At 46.9% G+C, this 22717-nt stretch overlaps 1 protein-coding gene across 1 annotated transcript in view; it reads left to right on the top strand.

The window, feature by feature from the left end:
- LOC119406825 (uncharacterized) overlaps positions 1-22717 on the top strand; it is a 227186-nt gene that overhangs the window by 120002 nt on the left and 84467 nt on the right. The window contains exon 4 of the mRNA XM_049420225.1: positions 20254-20448. Within this exon, the coding sequence (XP_049276182.1) occupies positions 20254-20448 (195 nt within the window). The remainder of the gene's footprint in view (positions 1-20253; positions 20449-22717) is intronic.

Raw genomic sequence — 22717 nt, 5'->3', positions numbered from 1 at the left:
AAAACAAAACAGCTTCCTGAATGTACGATTCCTCAGAGGCACTTTAGCTCCTTTAATAAGTCACAGCCGGCACACACACTTGGCGATGAATTGTAAAAGTTGTAATTCCGATGTTTCGCCGCTTTTGAGGCGACGCAGGTCTTGTTCGCTCACAAGCCCAGAGAAGAGGTTCTTGATGGAAAATAGAAAGGCGGGAGTGACACAGTAACTAGGCCACGGAGAAAGAAGTATTTGTGGAGGAGAAACTGCTCGGCCGCCGCAGCGCGCGAGGGCGGCGCAAAAGCGTCACGGAGGACACGGCCTCCGAGATTGCGCGCCGGCGGGTTTCTCTCCGGCCTTCCCAATCGCTCGGAGAGAGTGTAATTTCATAGGTGGGCGTGGCCCGCTCCTCCGCATCGCGGCGCTCACCACTGAGGGTCGGAAAGGCTGTGTAAGCTCCCACTGATTTGGAAATGTCAATGTTTGCGAGAGCCAAAGTGCATGCTGGGGCCTATGTTTTCTCAAATGCTCTTCTTTTTTTGCTGTAGATATGCGCCTCCTGTACTAGATGTCTTAAAAGTGCGATGCCTCTGCAAGAGATCCGCATATGGAAACGCACTACGAAGTTTGCGGTCTGCAATGTATGGGGGTGTTGGCGAAGGCGATAAAAAAAGTGAACGATTATTGGGCTGGGCGCGATGACACTCGGGGCTCGCGCTCGCCCTGCCGCTGAAGACAGGTCAGTCGCAGCCGGGCCTTCGTAAAGTAAAGCTGCCTTCCTGTCGCCTCCGTGTTCCCTCTGAGGGCTCCGGCCAACTACTGGCCCTGAGCCCACAATAAATATGTTCATCATTTTTTCAGCTAAATTTAGGGCCGGCGACGAAAGCAGCCCGTTTCGAAGCAGATATCGCAAAAAGCGGGTATCGTTGCTTGCTTCGTTTGTGCATTTTTACGCCTCCGACGGACGTGGCGTAAAAATGCACAACGGCGGCGTAATGTACACTCTAAATATTTTCACGCGTAGCAAGCGTGAGTAGGGGGCGTGTTTTTGCACGCTGTTCTATGCGTGGTGTGCTTTCACGCTGAAAAAATCACGCTTCCTAAGCATGACTTGCCGGGTGCATAACGCTTGAGGAGCGTGAGTGGGGGGCGATTTTTTGCACGCTTGTTCTACGCGTGGTGCGCTTTCAAGCTAAGCGCACCACGCTTGCCAACCGTGACTGGACTCCTTTTTAACGCTTAGAGAAGGTGTAAGAGAGGGTTTACTTACTCAATGCGGCGTTCTCCCGCTCCTTGAAATGACTTTCTGACCGTCAGAATCATCTAAAAAGAAAGCTGAAGAAGATAATATTTGTTGGGCTTGTATGGGCTTGGCGGCTTCTTGGAGAGTATACATACTGATGCCTGGCATTAATTAGCGCATTACAAAAAAATAATTTCCTTTTTCATCTTGCACATGTGCAAACTATAGAACGCGACACTGCGAGACGGTTAAAATGAGCTTTCTGGTTGAACATAAATGTGGATTTCGGTTATAGTACAGGGAGTAGGCTAGAAATTAGACACAAGCTTTCATTAATTCACTGGCTACTCTTTCCATGTTGTACCCAACGGCACATATATACGCACAGCTCAACATCGGCAGGTGCGGTCTGTATTTACGGTGCAGTTAGCAAGCTCGTGTTACGCAGAACCAATAGAATGTTCACATGCGCAATATGAAAATTGAAACTTGATTTTTGTAATTAGCTATTTAATGCCGGGCAACCAGCACATATACCCGCCAAACAGCCGCCAAGCATCAACAAATATATACAGCACAGCAAATATTATCTTATCTCAGATTTATTTTTAAACACTTTCCGACAGTCAGAAACACATAATATAGAGCAGGAGAATCCTGCATCAAGTAAGTAAAAATCCTCTCTTACACCTTAACTAAGCATTAGGAAGGCCTCCCGTCACGGATCGACAAGCCTCACATCGCGATTGCGGCGTTAGATCTTCGTTATACACCGTTCAAAATTTAGTAGTGTTAGCAGAATGAAGACGTTCTGGATTGTCTCAAACTTCGCTAGTCACAAACCCCAACGCCATGGAAGGCAGTGCAAGGCAAACTTTCATAAAGCATCTTCCACAGGTGCATCTGGTGAATCCTAGAATTAAGCTCTGATGTGCATGCATTCTTTCGAGGCGATTACTTATGTATACGGTAGTCCAGAAATTTGAGTGAGGAATTTTGCGCGGAGTGCTCTGACACTTTACATCTTGAATCAAAGATAAGGGGTTAAGTAGAACGAGATATTTACAAGAATTAAAATTTGAGTAAAACGTTTATTGACCATAACTTACAAAAACGTTTCTTTTTGTGGAAGAGCAATCCAAGAAAAAAAAACACACAGGAACTGTAAAATAGGCGCTAGATGAATTTTTGATGTCTCTTTAAACAGCACATAAACTTTGATGTGTACTTAACTCAAACGAAGTGTAGTTTCGTGAACAAATCCCGTAGCCCTTTCTGCGCCCATGGAATTTCGTCGATGCCGGTACGTTTAACGGCTGCTTGAACGAAGCCAAGCAACTGGCCAAAAGCAGCCGAATACGCAAGGTCCTTGTCGTAGTACACACATAAACAAAGCACCAGTGCTTTTTCTAGCGACGTGTTCGGCTGTAGCTTCCGGGTTTCGCTGGGCTCTTTGCCGCATACAAGCTCCTTCACGTCGCCCCACACAATGCACGGGCCAACAATGTCTGCGGGTGAAACCTGGCAAAGATAAAAAGGAGAAATTAAATTGGTACCTGATGGAATGAAACCATTGTCCAAGTTCACTTGGTACAGAACTACAAATGCATGAAAATGATTTTGTCGACAAAGCTGACATTGCGACTGCGGCGTTAAATGTTCTGATACACTGCTGAAAACTGAGTAGTGTTAGAAGAATGATGACGTTATGGATTGCTTCTCAAACTTTGGCTCTTAAAAAACTATTTTACTAACCTCTGAAATTAGGGCCATTTTGCGAGCCTTGGCCTCAGGTACGCATCCACCTCTGTGTACGATGGGTCCGCTAAGGATGACACTGTCGCCACTCCAGGCAGAATTTTGCTGAGACGCTTGACATTCTCCTCGATAGTGCTTGAAAATCTCAGTTCACTTTCAAAGGCAAGCTGAAAGAGAAAACGTGGAATTAAACTTCATGAACACAGAATACAGCGCACAATCAACAAAACCTCGTGGCTCTTTGTTGATTTAATTATAGCGGCATTAGGGGTCAGCAAGAACAATACAAAGGAATTTTGAAGTCGTAAGGTCAAGTATAGTGCGTACACCGACAATCTGTTTGAGCACAAATGAAAAAAAAAAGTGAGTGCTCCAGATTACACTGGGGGCCAATAGAATATTTTCAAATATGGCAATCTGAACAAATAAAGAGGGACATAAGAAAGTACAGTACTGCCTTACCAGTTCTTCGTTTAGGAGATAAGCCGGTAATACCGCCACTGGTGACGTGCTCCTCATGATAAAGGTTGCTTTTAAAAGTGCCTTCACGCGGGGTGCATCTATTCCGCTTTCAGAATGTCCTTCTTCATCTATTGTCTGCACAGATAAAAAAATATAAATTTCACAGCGATAAATATAATTGCGGAAGTAAGACGAGTGCCTCTTTCTGAACCCCATACACTCCAACAGATCTTGCGAGCTTTTCAATCAAAAGTTGTTCCCTTGACAAACGAACTGCGTTGGCAGAACCGTTAGTCCTTCTCGTGACTAAATGCAGAGAGGTTAACCTTATGTTTGACATCCCGTATGACGCAACTGCAAGCCCCAAAGAAGGAACACTGTGGTGCAACCGTTCATCCACAGAGAGGAACAGCTGCAGAAAAAAAAAAAGAATTGTGCCCGCGGTGGGACTCGAACCGCTGTCTTGACGGTTGGCAGCCGGGTAAGCTAAGCACTCTTCCGCAATTATAGTGTTTGTGGAAGTAGAACGACTTTTACGCACACAGCACGACTCGCCCCTCATAGGTTTCGAAAGGTGTCATTTATGTTCAGCTGACCATCACTCCGAAGCAACAAAGCATTTCTCAAAGCAGTAATCTTGGCCTCCGTACTTAGCGATAGTGCTCTTGGACATGAACAACGTATCTTGATAAACTGAACAGCAGAGCTGCTTATGCTCGGCAAACCCCGGCGGAGTGTTCGTGATAACTACCATCCCCATAGGACGCGCACTCGCTTCATCCTCTCCTTCTCTCCCCGAACACGTGCGCTCGGAGCGCGCTCTCGGGCTACATCGATATGTCCGGCGTGGGCTGCAATAACTCGGTTGGGTGAGAGAACGAGTAGAGAGAATGAGAGAGTGCAAAAGCGGAGAGAGATGGAATGAAACAGAACAAGTGACATATAGAATGAAAAGGCACAAAGAGAAAAAAGATGGAAAGGCAGATGAAGAAATATGGAGAGAAAGGCAGAAAAGAACAGACACAAAAAAGAAATAGAAAAAAAAAACGGAGTTTGACAGACTGAGAGAAAGAGAGAAAACGAAAAGAAACAATAATAGAGAGAGAGAATAAAATTGAACGAAAGGGGAATCGAGAAATAGACAGAAGGAGAAAAAGCGACAGCGAATAAAGATAGAAAGGGCGAGAAAGAGAGAGAACTCCAAAGCCTGCCCCAAAAGCTTTGCGTCAAACAAACATGACGGCACTCACTTCGAAGCGACGGCTCTCGGCCAAGACCACAGTGACGTAGAATAGGGGGAGTACCCAAATCACCGCAGACCCTATTCGAAAACTATAACTCCTGCTTGACCCAAAGCGAGCGTACGCAAGAGGCCTTTGGGCCCCAAACGTTTGGGGCCCCTATTCGAAAACTCCCTAATCATTGCGCACAAGTGCGACTTCACCCAGTAGCCTGAAATTCCTGAAGGTGACGCAGTCTCTATCTTACAATAAAAGGCTAGGTTGCCGCATAAGTAGTTCGCCTGTAACCAGAGCGGTCTCTTGGCAATAGCGGCTTCAAATAATACTTATGGACTCATGCGTGGCGCACTCACATAAAAAAAGCGAACTTCAGCCTTTATGTGCAGCAAAAACAAACAATTTTATTGTGACCTTAACGCGCTTGTTTTGTAGGATATGGCACAATTTTAACGCTTCGTAATGTACGCATCGACTACATGAATTTATGGCATACAATATATTTTTTAGTCATTTTCGAGGCGCTCTGCGGAGGACGGAGGAAGCACGTGCTGTTTATTATGCTGTTTATTCACCGCGCGAGGCGCCAGGCGGCCCCTTACCGGCGTTCCGCCTCCTCGCCCGAAAATGGCCACCGCCGCGAACCGCGACGCGGCCGCGAAATTTGGCGCCGACAAGCCAAAGCTAACGAGCGCTACACGGGGACCGGTGGATACCCGGCGGCGAAGCAGAAACGGCTCACAGCCACGGCACCGAGAGCAACACTCTTTCCTTCTTTTTTGTCATCCTTCCCGGTTGATCGCACGACCCGAGTGAAACAGAAACTCTCGGACTGAAAAGCGACATCACTTTCTTTACTACAAATACTTTCGTGAGCGATTGCTAAAGGTAACCACGTCACGTCGCTACGAATCCGGCATCTAAGGTTAATGGGGCTCTGATGTAAGTGTTCGAGCCAAAATTACGCCACTATGACACGAAATGAAGATGTTGAAAATGAAAGTACGCGAATTACATAGCCCTAAATTTTCGCGTTTCAGTCCGTCAGTGCTGTACCCAGAGAACTTGGCCTGATTACTATACTGTCAAGTTCAGAGGTCAATAGCAAGAAATGTCACTGTTGGGAAAATAGTTGTAAAATATATAATGAGCAAACACACTTCGAAATATTTGCTTACCAAGGTATTCCAAGCGGCCGTGAATGGTAGGCGAGTGCCCGCAGTATGCACACCATCCTGCCGGAATAGCAGAGTTCGCAGTGAGTGGCGCCGTGTCGCGCGAGAACTCCTGGCAGTCGCATTCGGTGTTCTTGCATCTACCGCGCGGCACACCACGCAGGTCAATCGATGTCAAGTTATTCATGACTTCACTACTTTTCAACACCACAAAGCGAACCATCCGCACAGTACACGTTCGAAGGGCAGGCGGAGACGATGCACAAAGTGCTTGCTAAGGCAATGACTCCAACGACTCTAACCCCGTTTTCCCGCCAAAAGTATATACAGAAGTAAGCGCCACCTTTCAAGGCCTTCGCGTGAAAAACAAACATAAATGAAAGGAGGCGCAAATCGCAGCAGCAAATCAGAGGCGAGTAACGGCGACGTCGCATGCACGGCTGTCTTGGCGATTGTATCAGGATATATATACGCGTGATGAGGAGAAGCGCGATCGGCGTCGCAAACTTTTCCTCAGCGTGAGTTTTCCGGTTATCACGCGTAGAATCCCGCATCACGCGTAAAATACAGCGAATGTGCGTTTCCTCGACCGGCGTCACGCTTGGGTGGAGGAAAACAACGCGTATTTTGAGTCACGTGGTACACAAAACGAATTTTAGGAGGCCGAGGGGCGCGTTTCACGCTTACTACGCGTGAAAATATTTAGAGTGTACAGTAGAGGGAACACGCGACCGCGCGGCCATCGGTGGCGAGATCTGGAAACGCGGAGCATGCGCGTAGAATCTAGTGATGCAGAACTATCGGTAAATTGACTATCGATAGTATCGATAGTTTCTTTGAAACTATCGATAGTGTAAACAAACTATCGATAGTACTACTATCGATAAACTATCGATAGTCGAATCGGTAGTACCATTGGTAATATTAGTAACGATATTACTGCCACGCGTGTTTATTGCTTTGTTTTGATGTATTCGGGTTGCACCCACAGACTGTTAGCTGCGTTTGACGCAGACCGCACCGCAATGTTTGGGAAGTTTCGCGATTGTTTGACATTTTAAGGTTACGCGCCGGACGCGAATATTCAAGTTTATTCGAAAGCTTGCGCGAGCAATAGCGATAACACTGGAAGGTTTGATGACTGATGCATGAAAGATGAAGCCTTCCACCGATTGTCAGATTACTCGACGGCCGGCGACTGTTCTCGCCGCAATCAGTGCGCAGCCTGTATCGCTTGTATTCCGAGTTTTGATTCTGTGGGCACAACTTCGACCAAAAGAAGAACTTCGTATTTCCCAGTCTTGCTGTAGCATTCTTCACCGTCACAGCCACGTGACAAACTATCCATAGTGGTGCCAATAACGAGGCTGTTGCTGGCTGGCCATATTGCCAAAATATTTGCGATAGCCTACTATCAGCTTCGCTTAATTTATGAGGAAATTTTTATCGAGAGAAGTTATTTGCGCAGTGAAAATGGCGGCATATGTCCATCAATAAATTGATATTTAAAAGCAACCAGTTACAATTAACAAACTTAGTTCTTGATATTTTTTTATTTTGCAATCATCAAATACAATATAAAACTGAAGCCTCGCAGTTCCACCCCATGTAACGGCTTCCTTTCCGCTACAGCTTAATAGTTTGACTTTATGACCATGTTTCAGCGAAGCACTCTGGTGAAGAACCCAAGCATGTCGACTTTCTTGCCCTTCAGCCTGCTCCTCCGGCTCCACTATGTACCACGCGCGCGGGGAACCAGATTTATTCTGCAATGAGTTCGCGCTGTTGATTTTAAACTATCGATAGTACTTACTATCGATAGCACTATATCGATAGTATCTATAGCAACCGCGCCGAGCGAGCGTGCTCGGCGCTCGGAGTCCACGTTCGCATCGTGTTGTGTTTACTGTGCGGTCACGGAGAGTGGCCTGGGAACTCGAGTTACGGCGGCCAGGTCGGCCGGGTGTTGTAAACACAGCCGCCGGGCCCAAGCTACGCCAGTCGCCCCGTCGCTGCTGCCTCGTTCGCCTCGCAGCGCTTTTGCTTAAATATACGAGTTCAGTTTGTAGACGTCCAGGGCGTTGGTTGCGCGATGATATTGCGTGTTCACAAGTAAAGAAAGACAAAGGCACGTCTACAATAAGAACTCGTATATTTAAGCAAAAACGTTGCGTGCGAACGAGGCAGCAGCGACGGGGCGACTGACGTAGCTTCGGCCCGGCTGCTGTGTTTACAACACCCGGCCGACCTGGCCGCCGTAACTCGAGTTCTCAGGCCACTCTCCGTGACCGCACAGTAAACACAACACGATGCGAACGTGGACTCCGAGCGCCGAGCACGCTCGCTCGGCGCGGTTGCTATATATCTTTTACCATCGATAGTTCGATAGTGACTCAGCTATCGATAGTATCGATAGTACCATCGATAGTTCTGCATCACTAGTAGAATCACAAGGGTGGTTCGTGTCCCGCGTCGTCTGCTACTTCTTCGCCCCAGCGCTCGGCGCGCGCTAGCGAAATTTTATATTTCTACGTTTGGAAGGACAAGCTCGCTATGATCTCTGCATCGGGCATAAATTCTGGCGCGAGCGGCATGTTGAAAGCTTACGACTAACGTATCGGTGAGCACTTACAAGAATAGACTGTTGAGCTAGTTGGTAATTCATTCTGAGGGAAACTGCGCAAAAAAACAACGTCGACAAAGGGAGAACAGAATAGCACAAGCGCATGTGCTTGTGCGCGCATGCGCTTGTGCTGTTCTGTTCTCCCTTTGTCGACGTTGTTTGTTTTGTTTTTTTCGCAGTGCCCCTCATAATGAGCACTTACACTAGGTTACGCAAGTGACAGGCTTCGTTATCACTTTCACAGAATTGCACAGCTGGGGGCTCCAGTCGAAATTCGGCCGCTGGGGTCGCGAATCGCGTCGCAACAAAAGTGGCGAGAAACGAGAACAACAAACCACACCTTTCTTTTCTGCCTGCTGATTACCCAACGAGGTGCAGGTAAAGTGGCGACTACATGAATCGCACTGCTGAAAAACGGAAGCGCTGTCCAGCGCTCGCCAAGCACAGGGGCGGAAAGTAGCAGACGAACAGCGGCAAACGCCACCCTTACGCCTTTATGCGCGTGCGCCGCGTTTACAAATCTCGCCGCCAGTTTGCGCCACGCGGGCCGCCGGCCACGCGATCGCGTGTTCCCTCTAAGAGTGGACCGTACTGTACAATCTTCGTTTGTACATTCTTTTGCTGCCGACGGACGCCGCCGCCGCGTTGCGCAACAGTTGCGCAACGAACGTTGGAAAGAGCAACGCGCAGCTATTGCTATGGGCCGCTGTGCCATCACGTGTTGCTGAGAGCAGGCCCGTAGCTTGGAATTCTTTTCGGGGGGGGGGGGGGGGGCACTTGCCGAAAACGTTTTGAGAAAAACACCTATTTTTATTATTTATTTTTGGTAAAAACACCTACTTCACCAAAATTTCAGGGGGCCGGGCCCCCAGCCCCCCCCCCCCCTCCTCTGGCTACGGGCCTGGCTGAGAGAGTGTGAGGGGGAGATGCCACAGCTGGCACCGTTCCAGGGCACGGACGGACAGTCACCCAGAGACCAATTGGTGCGTCTTATAGTGATCTACATCAGGAATATGGAGCAGTTGCAATGTTTTCCTTCGTAAATCGGGCCAGAATAAATGCAGTATAAAAGAAAAAAATGACTACTTCCCTTCAGTGCATTCAGAAGATCCCGCCGCTGATCCTTCCTTGCACGCGAAAAAGGGCCAACGTGCACGCTGGCCGTGCGCTCTGCTTTCTGCCCCGGTCTCCGCTGCCGCCGGAATCCCGGAATCCTAAAGCCCCTTGATCTAGGAAAGTAACGGCACTCTCCTCCGCCACGGCCGGTCTAGAGGCGCGCGCTCGCTAGCGAGCGAGCGCCTCCAGACCGGCCGTGCCTCCGCGCGCCTGTTTTTTTCTCGCCCGCCGACGGCGCGCGCTGCGCACGGCGCCATTTTTCGCCGCGGCTCCCGTGGACGCGCCGCAGAATTCAATGGAGGCGTGTAATTTCGAGCTACTTGCGCGCCCCAGTGGTGTAGAAAACTTTGAAAAAATTGTGACAAGACGGAGAACACTGAAATGACCGTTTATAAAAAGATTAGTTTTTTTCCGAAAGTCGTGTAAATGGGGCATATGCTAATTTAAAAGGAGCTTTATGGAGCGTTCTATCGTGCAGGCGTTTTTTCTCTGCCACATGATAACATGTTTTAAATTTGCATCTGATATAGTTTAGCTTGCGTCATGTCCGCCTGTGTCTGGATTTTCTGTCTTTTTCCTCTGCGCTCATGTGCAACACAGGTACTTACATCACATTAAGTGCAATATATCAGCAGGATATTTTATTTTCATGCACGCGGAACTACGTAACCAAAAAGAGCATCGTATCATATTCAGCACCAGAATCATTGCTGTACATAAGTATGTTATGAGGTAGTAATGTTTTGAAAAAAAGTCACAGTTTCGCCTCAAGGGCGAAGCAATGAATGCGATAGCAAGAAATTGGAATGTCACAGGAAGAACGGCAAGCAGCTCGACCCTTGCAGCGTGCTGCTCAAACACAAAGAAGGACGCATGAAAAGAACGCACAGGTATACATAGGACGAGCGCGAACTGTCACAGTTGTTACGTCAACTGACCGCTAGCTACTTTGGCTCTTCTAGCTAGCTGATCACTCCTTTCGCAAACGCGGCCGCTGCAGCGAGTAAAGTGATCTTCGTAGGGTGTATAGCTTCAACGCAAATTTTGCTGAAAGCACAAGACGTACAAAACTCCCCCTCAAGAGATAATCACGCGAGCACGGTCGGCCACGCCTTGTATGTCAAAGTACAAGTCGAAGGCGCACATCCCAACCTCGGAGAAACACTAGACAATTATAGAATTGTGGACCCAAGAAATTTGCGAGCCGCCATGGGACTCATGCTGAGAACGCAAGCCACTCTCGGACTCTTGCGCTCGCGTTTTTCTAAAGCAGCTGCAGCGCCTTCCTTTGGGCGGCAGGCAGACTGAACCGCAGAGCGCGTGACTTCAAGTGAAGAAAATAAAGACGGCGCTTTGCAGTGACACGTGAAGCCACGGCTCTCGTTCCCTGCAGGCGTCGATTCTGGTCATTAAGATAAAACTTCTGGCTCTAGCTGATGCATATTCCTCAGGCTCAAATTACAGCGCAAAGACACTTCTTTGTCTTTCTTACTGCTTCGTTACTTCTTTGTCCCTGCACCCATCTCAATATGATTTCATGTCTTCGTGTATCTCTTGCACTACCATCTTTTTGTTTAGAGCTATTGTGTGCGCATGTGCGGTAAGCTTGCCTTGGCCTTATATATGCATTGGCGTATGAAAGAATAAAGCAGTTGTTAGTCAGAGCTTGCGTCGTACGTTTCTTTTCTTCGTGGGTGTCGTGTGCGTTCGCGCTGTAGTTTTAGCCTCGGGATCCTGGTCGCGGTGTAGGATACGTAAAACCTCGTCAATTAGAACTCGGTTATTTCGAAATCCCGCTTAGTTCGAAGGATTTCTGCGGTCCTGTATTTTGAAATGTACGCTTGAGTGGATAATTTGAAGCGGCGGTCAGTACCAGCCCGGTTTATTAATTCGAAAACTTTGGGTGCCATCTGCCAATTCTCGATCCCGATTTCGCCGCTAATCCGCGGAAACGACGGCCCTTGGGAGCCACAAGGCAATCCACTCTAGCGATACTAACAAGTGACAGGTGAAGCACCCCAGCCTCGCAGCTGCCAGCGCAAAACACAAAACCAAAAAAAAAACGCCAGGCCTGCGCTGAAACCGCAGCACAGTCACAGCGAAAGCTGGAAGAGCGGCGTTTCTAGAGCCCATTGTAAGCTCTCTTGGGGCTACAATACAAGTAGACTAGAAAGGTACCCACTACGCCATAAATCACAATTTTTGTGAAGTTGGGAAGCACCTACTAAGCCATTATTCGTCATTCTGCGGAGAAGCGAGGCACCAGCTACACGTCTGTAAGGCATTATGTGCACTTTGTTGAAGCGACGACTGATGACAACGAAGAATTATGGCTCAGCCCTTTGTAATGGGTTAGAAGCTTTAAACGGCCCACCAGTTATGTAATTTGCATTGGGTGACGCCCGGTTGCTATTTCCCTCTTCCGTCATGCTGTATAACATACGTTGACGTGGGAGAGAGACGGGGTGGGCGGGCGAAGAACTTTACTGAGACCCCAAGGAAATGGATCATGCCCTTATGGGCTTCCTTGGCAACCAATACAAGTGCACTTGCGAGGAACCCACTACGCTATAAATCATTGTAATTTTACTGAGACCCCAAGGAAATGGATCATGGGCCTATGGTCTTCCTTGGCAACCAATACAAGTGCACTTGCGAGGAACCCACTACGCTATCAATCGTTGTAATTTTACTGAGACCCCGAGGAAATGGATCATGCCCTTATGGGCTTCCTTGGCAACCAATACAAGTGCACTTGCGAGGAACCCACTACGCTATAAATCATTGTAATTTTACTGAGGCCCCAAGGAAATGGATCATGGGCCTATGGGCTTCCTTGGCAACCAATACAAGTGCACTTAATTGCGAGGAACCCACTACGCTATAAATCATTGTAATTTTACTGAGACCCCAAGGAAATGGATCATGGGCCTATGGGCTTCCTTGGCAACCAATACAAGTGCACTTGCGAGGAACCCACTACGCTCTAAATCGTTGTAATTTTACTGAGACCCCGAGGAAATGGATCATGCCCTTATGGGCTTCCTTGGCAACCAATACAAGTGCACTTGCGAGGAACCCACTACGCTATAAATCATTGTAATTTTACTGAGACCCCAAGGAAATGGATCATGGGCCTATGGGCTTCCTTCGCAACCAATACAAGTGCACTTGCGAGGAACCCACTATGCTATAAATTATTGTAATTTTTGAGAAGTAGGGCAGCAGGCACTGTGCCATTTTTCGTCATTCTACGGAGAGCGTGGTACCTGCTAAACGCATGTAAGGCATTATGCGCACTTTGTTGATGCTGTGCCTGATGACGATGAAGAACTATGACAGAGCCCTTTGTAATGTGTTGGAAGCAATCAACAAGCTACTCGTTGCGCAATTCGCATTGTGTGACGCCTGGTTACAGAATTCGCGTTGTGCGACGCTTGGTGCTTAGTTTACTCTTCTACCACGCTATATTGCATATGCTATTGTGGTTCCTTTCCGACATGAAGCCTGTATAGGACCTTTTTGCAAAGCAGTTTCGAGCACCGGCATCGCTCAGAGGTTGCATACTGGGCTCCCACGCAGAGGGCCCAGGTTCGAACCTCGTTCCATCCTGGAATTTTTTTCTTCCGTTTTTTTTTCTTATTTCGAGCGATGCTGGTTACGGACACCGGCGGCGGCGGCGGACAACTACGGCGCCAACAACGGCCGGTGAAATGATCTCATAGCAGCTTTCGCTGTAAAAAAAAAAACGGTCTTGTGGTCAATTGAAATGTGCGCCTGTGGAAATGAAGACGTGCTTCACTGCAGCACAGCGGTGACACGCGGGCAGCATGTCGCACGTTTCTCGCAACGTCAGCGCGTCATGATTTACGCATTCTTTCTGGGAAAATAAAGGAATTATTAAAGGACGGTCTCACGGAATTCGCGATGTATGCGAACCTCTGATTGGCGGTTGCTCCTACAATTAGCAGCTGTCACCTCACCTGCTCTTAATCATTCTTTACTATGCCAGGAATATGTGCAGGAACGTGAGTACACTCTTGGAATGTGCATGGCAGGATTGACCAATGAAAATCATTGGTTTTTGTGTCATGGAATATGAATCTTGTTGTGATGACCTGTAGAAAACGAGAAACAGCATGAATCATAGGACAGAGATGGACTAAGCACTGACTTGCCACCCAGTCTTAGTCCGTCCCTGTCTTGGTGTTCACACTGTTTCTTGTTTTATATAGACATCCCATGAAACAAAAAACCTCTGTAAAACATTTTATAGAGGTTTTGAACGTTAAGACGTTTTATAGAGGTATTGTGTTTCATGGGATGTATCAACCTGCCCAAATAAGCACTCTAGCGCTGTTCATGATGAGCTGACTGAGGTTATACCTGATCGAGAGGTAAAATAAGTTTATCACAAACGAAAGGATGGCAAAACATCGAGTGAAAAGGTGGAGACAAAATACTTCACGGTCATTATAAGCAGTTAGACTGATAGACTTACTGGAGATGAGTTGCGTACATCTGTCACAAGCTCTTTTTTGCAATGTGCACTCTGTGCTTTGAACATGTGTCCACCCACCACAAGCAAGGCAGCTTCAGTGACTGAAGTAAAGTTTCTTTAGGCGACATTGTCTAAAATGTGGCCACCATTTTTGCTTCCCTCCTTCCAATTGTAGGAGCTGTTGGACCTGGTGTCTGGCCTCCAGTCAGCCATGGCCGAAGAGCAACGGCGGTTTGATGCCCTGGGATTGCAGCTGCAGCGACTGGGTGCCCAAGGCGGTGATCCAGAGGAGCAAAGGGCACTCTCTGCTGCATTGTGTGCCTCACAGCTTCGCCTCGCACGACTGTGCACTCGCAACATGCGGTGTTTCGCGCAGGTATTTATGCTTGTCTATTCCCTAGCTGTACAATGTATGCCAATACGCCAAAACATTTTGGGTTATGGGCGATGTGGCATACTCATTTACTGTTTGTTTTACTTCAAATGTGCCAAAAAATTATGTTGGTAGGCCTTGTTTTGGGAACATGTTGCAGAGTAAACAGGGCAGGCTTATGACCTTGAAGACAAACTTTAATTGTTTTCTGACTTGCTACGAGTTTCATTTGGCAGGAATCTCGTAATCTTCAGTTCCGAACGCATCGCAAGACAGCGATTGGCACTGTGAAAATGCTAGCTTGCCTGTCTGCGCGCGCTTCTCAGTCTGGTGAGGGTAATTGTGCACGAGAAGCCTGGCTCATGAAAGCGTGTACCAGGGACGCCTAGAAGACAACAAAAGCTTATGAAGCACGTCTCACCCAACTGCTTGCTCTCATTGTGCCTACCAGGAGCACTAGGACATGAAGCTGTGCTTCAAGGCCTAGCTTGCATTCGACAGAGTTGCCATATAGACACTAGGACTTCACAGACACGTACAGTGAAACGATTTAACCCCTTAACTGCTTATGATAAGCTGCAGCTCGTCATGAAAAATTGTCACTTTTATTGCGATAGCAATTATATGGACAGTCTCGGCTGGATTTTGCCGTCGCCGTCGCCGTCATGCACCGTATATGTATATGTATGTATATATATATAAAAGCCCCAAAGAAAAATAATTCAGAAAAATGCTTCCGAAGCGCGGAATCGAACCGGGGACCTCTTGCTCCGGAGCGAGTGGCGCTAACCACTTTGCCACGAAACGCAGATCCTCCACCTAGCTAACGGTGAGCGTTATATACACACCCTTTACCGCTAGATGGACTCAGAGACGGCCGGCGCTTATAAGCGTTTCTTCATTACCAGCGAGATGGCGCTAGCGCGACGGGCACATTTAAAAGTCGTCGGCGAGCTCGCTCGCTTCTTATATTTGCGCAGGGAGAACCTTGCCCTTCCGCTGTCTGCTCGCGCGGTTTTCTCGTGGTGAGGAGAAGAGGGATGTTTCGAGCTTTCACCGTGATGTTCGCGCTCATGTTACGGATCGTACGAAAGTCACTCGAGCTCAAGAGGCGCTGCTAAACGAACAAACAGAAGATGAGCGCGAACTATCAAGTGTCACAGCTCGACACTTGAAGCACGCTAGTTTCCTTCGCTGCTTCGGCCGCCTTTGCAACACGAGCGCTGTTCAAACTGAGAGTATCCATTGGCGAGCCTCACTTTGTATAGCATTAGTTTCTTGCTATCGCATTCATTGCTTCGCCCTTGCGGCGAAAGTGACTTTTCTTTGCTTATGACGAGCCGTGCTTATCATGGCTCTTCAGCAGCAATGTTTCTAGAGGCTTTTGATGAGCCTGCAGCTGCTCGTCAAATGGTGTTTTCCTATTTAAAACATAGATGGCAGCACGGGTTCCGGTATTGGCGTTTTCATTGAATGAGAGTCTGCACACTGAATGGTGAAATGTGCGCCTTACGCTTCCCGCGCATTATAAACAAACATGGCACAGTACCATGCTTTGAATGCTCCACAAGTATGTTATCTAGTTTGTAGTTCATCGAGGAATAGTACATTTTGTCCGCAGGGAGTCAAATGGAACCCTTGCTTTCTGTAGTTGCAGAAGTTTCTTTTGCAATACACATCAAATGCCCCAGGTGTGGGGTATTACCAGGCCTGCAGCTGGCGGGGGGGGGGGGGGGGGGTTAAACCACAGTATTAACACTGCCCGCGTTGACCTGTTCTTTTTTCTTTAATATCGAAGGCTATCGCCCTTGATGTAGACCTCACGATAATACATAGCCTTGCGATACCCCCCCCCCCCCCCGCACCGCTCCGCGAGTCGCTTAAAGAGCCCACTGAGCACACGCTGCGCGTTTCAGGCACCGCACAGCGTAAACAGCGTTCACGCAAATGAAGCACCGGACATAGAGTGGCCTGTTTTATTTTTTACAAAAATGCCAGTCGCAGAGCCCAACGGGCGTCGACCAATACACCTAGCCTAAATGCTCGCGTAGCCCACAGCCAACACGTGTATGAAAACTGTGTATGAAATCGCCATGTAGAAAACTGTGCCACGTGAACACCGACGCACAATGAGCCATGAATAAAGCGCCAAGGTGCCCGTTAATGTTGTTTGAACTGGCTTGAATGCTCACGAGCATGAATTACCAGCACTCCGCATTTTCTGTCACCACAGGTCCACATATCGTGCAAGTTTCATGGCGGGCACTAGACGACGAGTCTTTAGTGCTGCTACCACGTAGGTCTCTCGATACCTGTAGATACCCGATGTGCGGATGTGGCGTGCGATGGCTTCACTAAATACAAAATTCAGTGCAAAGTTGCTTGTCTAAATAAAATAAATTAGTTGCTAATGGGGGTAAAACGGGAGCGGGTTGCATTCGTTCTGGCCTCTCGCGGAACCCTAAGAAGCCCTTCACGGAACCCCTGGGTTCCGCGGAACCCACTTTGAGAACCCAGTGTTCTAAAGAATCCAATGAGCAGCTCCTGCATTACAGGGTGGCAAAGAAGAACAGTATGTAGGGATTGAAGGGGCGCTGACACGATTTTGAGACATCGAAAAAGGGACATTCCTTGGTATGTAGTGTTAACGCTCTCCCCACACCAGAGTCAGAAAACACATATAAAATATTTTACTTTCATTTTAAAGTTTTTTTCACCAAGCATCTGCAAGCCAGCCGCTCCGCAATGGACATTACCCCTAAGAGTCAACACAATATTCCACTGAGTTTGCAAAATCTGCGTCCTGCATGCAGCCTAAATGACAGAAATCACTGTCAAGATCGGCCGCTAGTATGTCGCGAGTTGCTGCCTCCCCATAATGTCACACTGCAATGACACGTCACTGATAAGCCGTCCCCTCCATACACTCAAACCTCGATATAACGAACACGGATATAACGAATTATCGCTTATAACGAAGTAAATGAAGTATAGTCTTGTCGTAGATACAGTGTTGCAAATAAATGTTTATAACGAATTTTTCGATATAACGAAGGTATTTTCGTGGCAGATGTGACTTTGTTATAATGAGGTTTGAGTGTACTGCCACGTACATGTGATAAGACGACAATACAAATGGGCATATGCTGTGGAAGAAAGGACAAAAGAAGAACTCGCTGCGCGCGTTATTAGAAAGACCAACCTGCTGTTCTTCTCTTGATCTGTGCGTTACGACCTCTCTCTTGACGTCGCAACAGTATTGAAACTGAAAGTGTTTTTTTTAAGGTAGTGGTATTAAAATATTATTCGATGCATTGGCAGGCACTGTGATACCCTTTTAGGATTCTCAACACCAGTGTTTTTATTTAGAGCAATAATCCGAAAATACTTAAAATTCGTGTCAGTACTCCTTTAAATGAGTGGAGAATAATGGGTACCGATTTGGCTTTGAATAGAAAACTTTAAAAATTGGCGAAGCTTGCACTAAGCCATGCAAGGCTTGAAACAGTGAAACTGGATTGAAATCTGAGGACTAATCTCGTTGCTTCTAGGTTGTTTCTAGGCATTAGCTAGGTGATGCAGGTTGTTTCTAGGTTGCTTAAAGGTTGTAGCTAGGCTTTAGCTAGGTGATGCTAGGTTGTTTCTACGTTGATTCTCAGTGCATAGAGCTTTGAGTTAAACCACAGACAGTCACAGACATGACACAGATGTCCAAACTCCGGAGACAGAACCTCGTGCTGAAACCAAGCGTTCGCACCTGTCGTAGACCTGTGGGCTGCTTATTCTAGTTGTAGCTAGGCAGAACTTGGTTGTGGCTAGGTTGAACTCGGTAGAACATGGCTACAGGGGCGTAGCCAGAAATTTTTTTCGGGGGGGGGGGTTCAACCATACTTTATGTATGTTCGTGCGTGCGTTTGTATGTGTGCGTGCCTATATACGCAAGCAAAACTGAAAAATTTCGGGGGGGGGGTTTGAACCCCCCCAACCCCCCCCTTGGCTACGCCCCTGCATGGCTATATCGAGGTTAAGCTTGGTGTGGCTAGGTTGAGCTTGGCTATGTTGAGGTTGAGCTTGGTAGTAGCTCAGTTGAACTTGGCTGTATCGAGGTTAAACTTGGTGTGGCTAGGTTGAACTTGGTATTAGCTAGGTTTGGCCAGGGCTATGCCTATAGGTGGTTATTCCGGTAGCAACACCTACTAATTTCTGTGATGCATACCTGTTTATGACAATGCTAGGCCACATAGCTAGTGGCGTGTCCGTATGATGACGATAGTTTTCTTCTTCATTTTTAGTGGACTAGTGGTGAGTAGTGGGATTTATGCAATTTCTGTGGCACATACCCGTTTATGATGATGATAGTTTTCGCTTAGGCCACAGAGCACATACCCGAAGGCCGCACAAATTACGGCTAGCTTAAATGGCTTCGCTATTAAACGATCTTGTGATGCACGTAGGGAATGTATTCTCTTGCTCAGTCACATGAGAGTGGCCGCTTGTGCACACCTCCACCTAAGCCAGTGTGTTGACAAGTAGCATATCAAACTGTTAGATCTTGTCTGATTCGCCTGGATTTCAGTGTTTCGTGTGTACATTATTTGAACAGTCATGTACCTTTTGTTCCTCAGTACAGTCCTGGTTCCACTAAATAAGCCATTGTGGCATCATTGCAAGAAAGGGTCGAGTAGCACTGCATGGCAATTGGGCGAGTTAGTACGGATGCATGGATTTTGAACGGCGCAACAAGGCAGACGAAAAGACAGTGTCATAGCAACACAGCTAAGGCAAACAAAACAGCTCTCTTTTTTTTCTACTGCACCAGCCAGGCCACCCTGGCTTTGCCTTAGTCATTCTGACCTGGATGTTCAGGAAGTCCAGGAGAGGAACAGGAAAACTTATTTTTCAATTTTTCACAGCAGGTGTCTTCCACTTCTATTGTAGTTTTAGAAATCTCTCTATGGACTGAACGGAGAAGTGTTTCTGGAAGTGCACGTAGATGGGTAACAACACTAACATGAACACCATCCCTTTCTCCCAACTTCCACCACCTCTATTGGGTTCCTAAATTGACAAATCTTTTTTGGGCGTGTTATTAATGTTACGTGAGCGTCAGGGCAGTTATGTTTGCAAGATACATCTACAAAAGCAACTACAGCACTTACCTTTTGAGCTGACAGTCTGAGCAAAGTTAGTTGTACATTTTCCTCGTCAAGAAGCCCACGCGCATTGTCCAGAAGACCACACAATATGTATCTGGCGATGATCTTGTGTTCTCGCATGCGAGCAAGACCTGTGCGGAATTATGTTTCCTATGCAAGAAATGCTACAACATGTCTCTCAGAACAGATGTGTTCTATTGCAAATCCTCCCTTGCAATGAATTAAGTTTGTTCTGTGATGCATGTGCTACTGTAAAGTATATAAAGCATTACAATGGCATCTGGTACAGAATGTCCTCCGCATGCACTTTGATTTCAGCAGAATTCTTTAAGAGGCGTGTGTTCTTCTATGGCTCGATCCTGTCAGAGCGACTTCTAAAGGCACAGTAGGTGGCGTGCAGAAAATTCTTGAGCACAGTATCCAAACCTGGCTAGTCTGTTAATGTCATATCAACACCAGAATCGAAGATTACGTATTGCTGTATTCACATTAGCGAGGCTTCAGTGTTATTTTCTGTACGCTCTGCTCTCTCCTTCAGCCTGAATACGTTACCAGTTCAAACTGATGTTATGATGCTTTTGAGTGTGTCTTCGCTCACTTGTTTTTTTAATTGTTCTTTCTGTGTGCAGCAAGCTATCCAAAAGAAGGAGGGTGAATCTCGTAACACCAGTAGCAGTGGCAGCAGTGGTGGCAACAGGAGTATTGGCAGCAGTGGCAGCAGCAGCAAGCGGTTGCGGGAACCTTATCGCGACCAGGGCTCCACTGAGCTATCAACATCGCCACTTATCCGGCGGAACCTTCTCGACATCTCCGACTTCGATGAGGCAAGTGGTGGCAGTCGCATGGTAACATTTCTTCATAAAACCTATTGAATGCATAAAGATTTTCTTGGCTACTCTAACCCACATTTTTTTTGGCTGGCTGTCTGGCCTCGATACCATGACCACATGGTCCACCACATTGGTACAGTGGCTATGACGCTTGGCTGTTGATCCGACGGTTGCGGGTTCAGTCTCGGCCGTGGCAGTCGCATTTCAATGAAGGAGAATGCTAAAGGCGCATGTACTGTGCGATGTCAGTGCACTTAGAGAACCCCAGATGGTCAAAGTTTTCGGAGCCCTCCACTACGTCACGCCTCATAGAAAGAAATCTGAACCGTGAAGAAATCTGTACCATGAAGAAATCTGTAACCAATTGAAAAATATAGCAAGCGACATTAAGGAAATAAAAGAAAAACGGTTAGTAGATATCGATACCAAACTTGACGCTCTGTCAGGGCTGGAAGTAGAACTGGGGCATTGCAAAACGCAACTTAATTCTATGGCTAGGGTAATACAAACATTAGAAAAGAGAATAGACGACCTCGAAAATAGGAGCAGAAGATCCAACCTAATCGTCTATGGACTGCTGGAAACAAAATTTGAGACTACTGAAATCCTTGAACGAGCAGTAAACAAGGACGTCATACAAGATAAACTTAAGCTACAACCGATGATGATTGAACATATCCACCGACTAGGTAGGCCCGTTCCTAATAAAACCAGACCAGTTATCTTCAAACTAGTAGATTCGCGACAGAAGGAAGCAATATTAAAGAGTGGTAAGCATATCAAAGGCACCAACTACGCTATCGGTGAAGATTTCTGTCGCAAAACTCGGGAGATCAGGAAGAAGCTATGGGATAGTGCGAAACCAAACCGAGACAAAAAAGAAAAAGTAGCACTGGGTTTCGATAAGCTCTTCATAAATGACTGCGCGTTTGTTTGGGATGATGAGAAGGAAGAAAGGGTGCCACTAAACAACAAACCAAAAAACTACGGAAAACCAAATCGTCCGAACACCCGGAGCACCGCACAACACAAAAATTAACACTACTAAACGTGAACGCCAGAAGTGTCGTGAATAAGGTGCAGCCATTCGAAGACTTGCTGCTGCTTTATGAACCAGATATTGTAGCAATCACGGAAACCTGGCTCTCACCAGCTGTACTCGATCAGGAATTCGCACCACCTAACTATGCTGTCATCCGAAAGGACAGACCATCTCGTGGCGGAGGCGTGGCGTTGTTAATTCGACGTTGTATTTCATATTTATTGCTGCCTCACATCCCAGACACAGAGGCGATATTCTGTAAAATAACGTGCAATGGTTCAAGCATAGTAGCGGGTTGCGTTTATCGTAGCCCATCCTCTGGTACCGAATGTGTACTTTCCACTCACGATTTCCTTCAGACACATGTCGGCAACTCTGCCATCATACTAATGGGTGATTTTAACCTTGCTGACATAAACTGGAGTAGCATGCACCACACATCGCAGTGTTCAGAAGCTTTACTCGATTTGATGTTAAATTTCAACCTCCATCAAGTTGTTTCATCCCCAACGCGTGTTCAAGGAACAGCCACAAGTATATTAGACCTAATACTTATTAGTAGTCATCTTAACCTTGTCGACGCTCAAATTGATGTTGTGGAGGGTATTTCGGACCACAGAGTACCCATCTGCCGGTTGACAGTTGACCACAGCTTACGCTTTCAATCAACAGCAACTCATGTTCCGAACTTTAACAAAGCAGACGACGCCAGCGTACTAACCTATTTAGCTCATGAATTTTATGAGTTGTTGGAATTGAATTCTAATCCTGCCACAACAGTAAATGACCTCTGGCTACGATTCAGTCACACTGTTTCTTACTGCATGAATAACTTGATCCCACTACGGCTTACACGGCCCCAAAGAAATAACCCCTGGATAACGCGAGAAATTCTACATGCGAAACGAAAAGTTAAACGACTACGGAAAGCAGTAAAGAAAAAGCTTTGCAGTGCGAATGCATCAAAACTAAAGACTGCTATTTTAGATTTCGAGACTAAAACAAAACAAGCAAAAGAGCACTACTTCAGGGTAACGCTGCCGTCATTCATTACTGGTAACCCACAGAGGTTCTGGAACCATTTCCGCCCTAGGAAAACAGGCAGTCCTCAATTATCATTAGAACAGAAAAGGGCCAAGTCTAATAAATACAACAACTTTTTCCACTCTGTCTTCACAAAAGATAACAGAAAAATCCCGCAACTTACGCCCCCTGATATTT

The sequence above is a fragment of the Rhipicephalus sanguineus genome, chromosome 10, assembly GCF_013339695.2.
Source record: "Rhipicephalus sanguineus isolate Rsan-2018 chromosome 10, BIME_Rsan_1.4, whole genome shotgun sequence".
Lineage (NCBI taxonomy): Eukaryota > Metazoa > Arthropoda > Arachnida > Ixodida > Ixodidae > Rhipicephalus > Rhipicephalus sanguineus.
The sequence above is the reverse complement of the archived record's forward strand: the minus strand, read 5'-3'. Positions and strand labels throughout refer to the sequence as shown.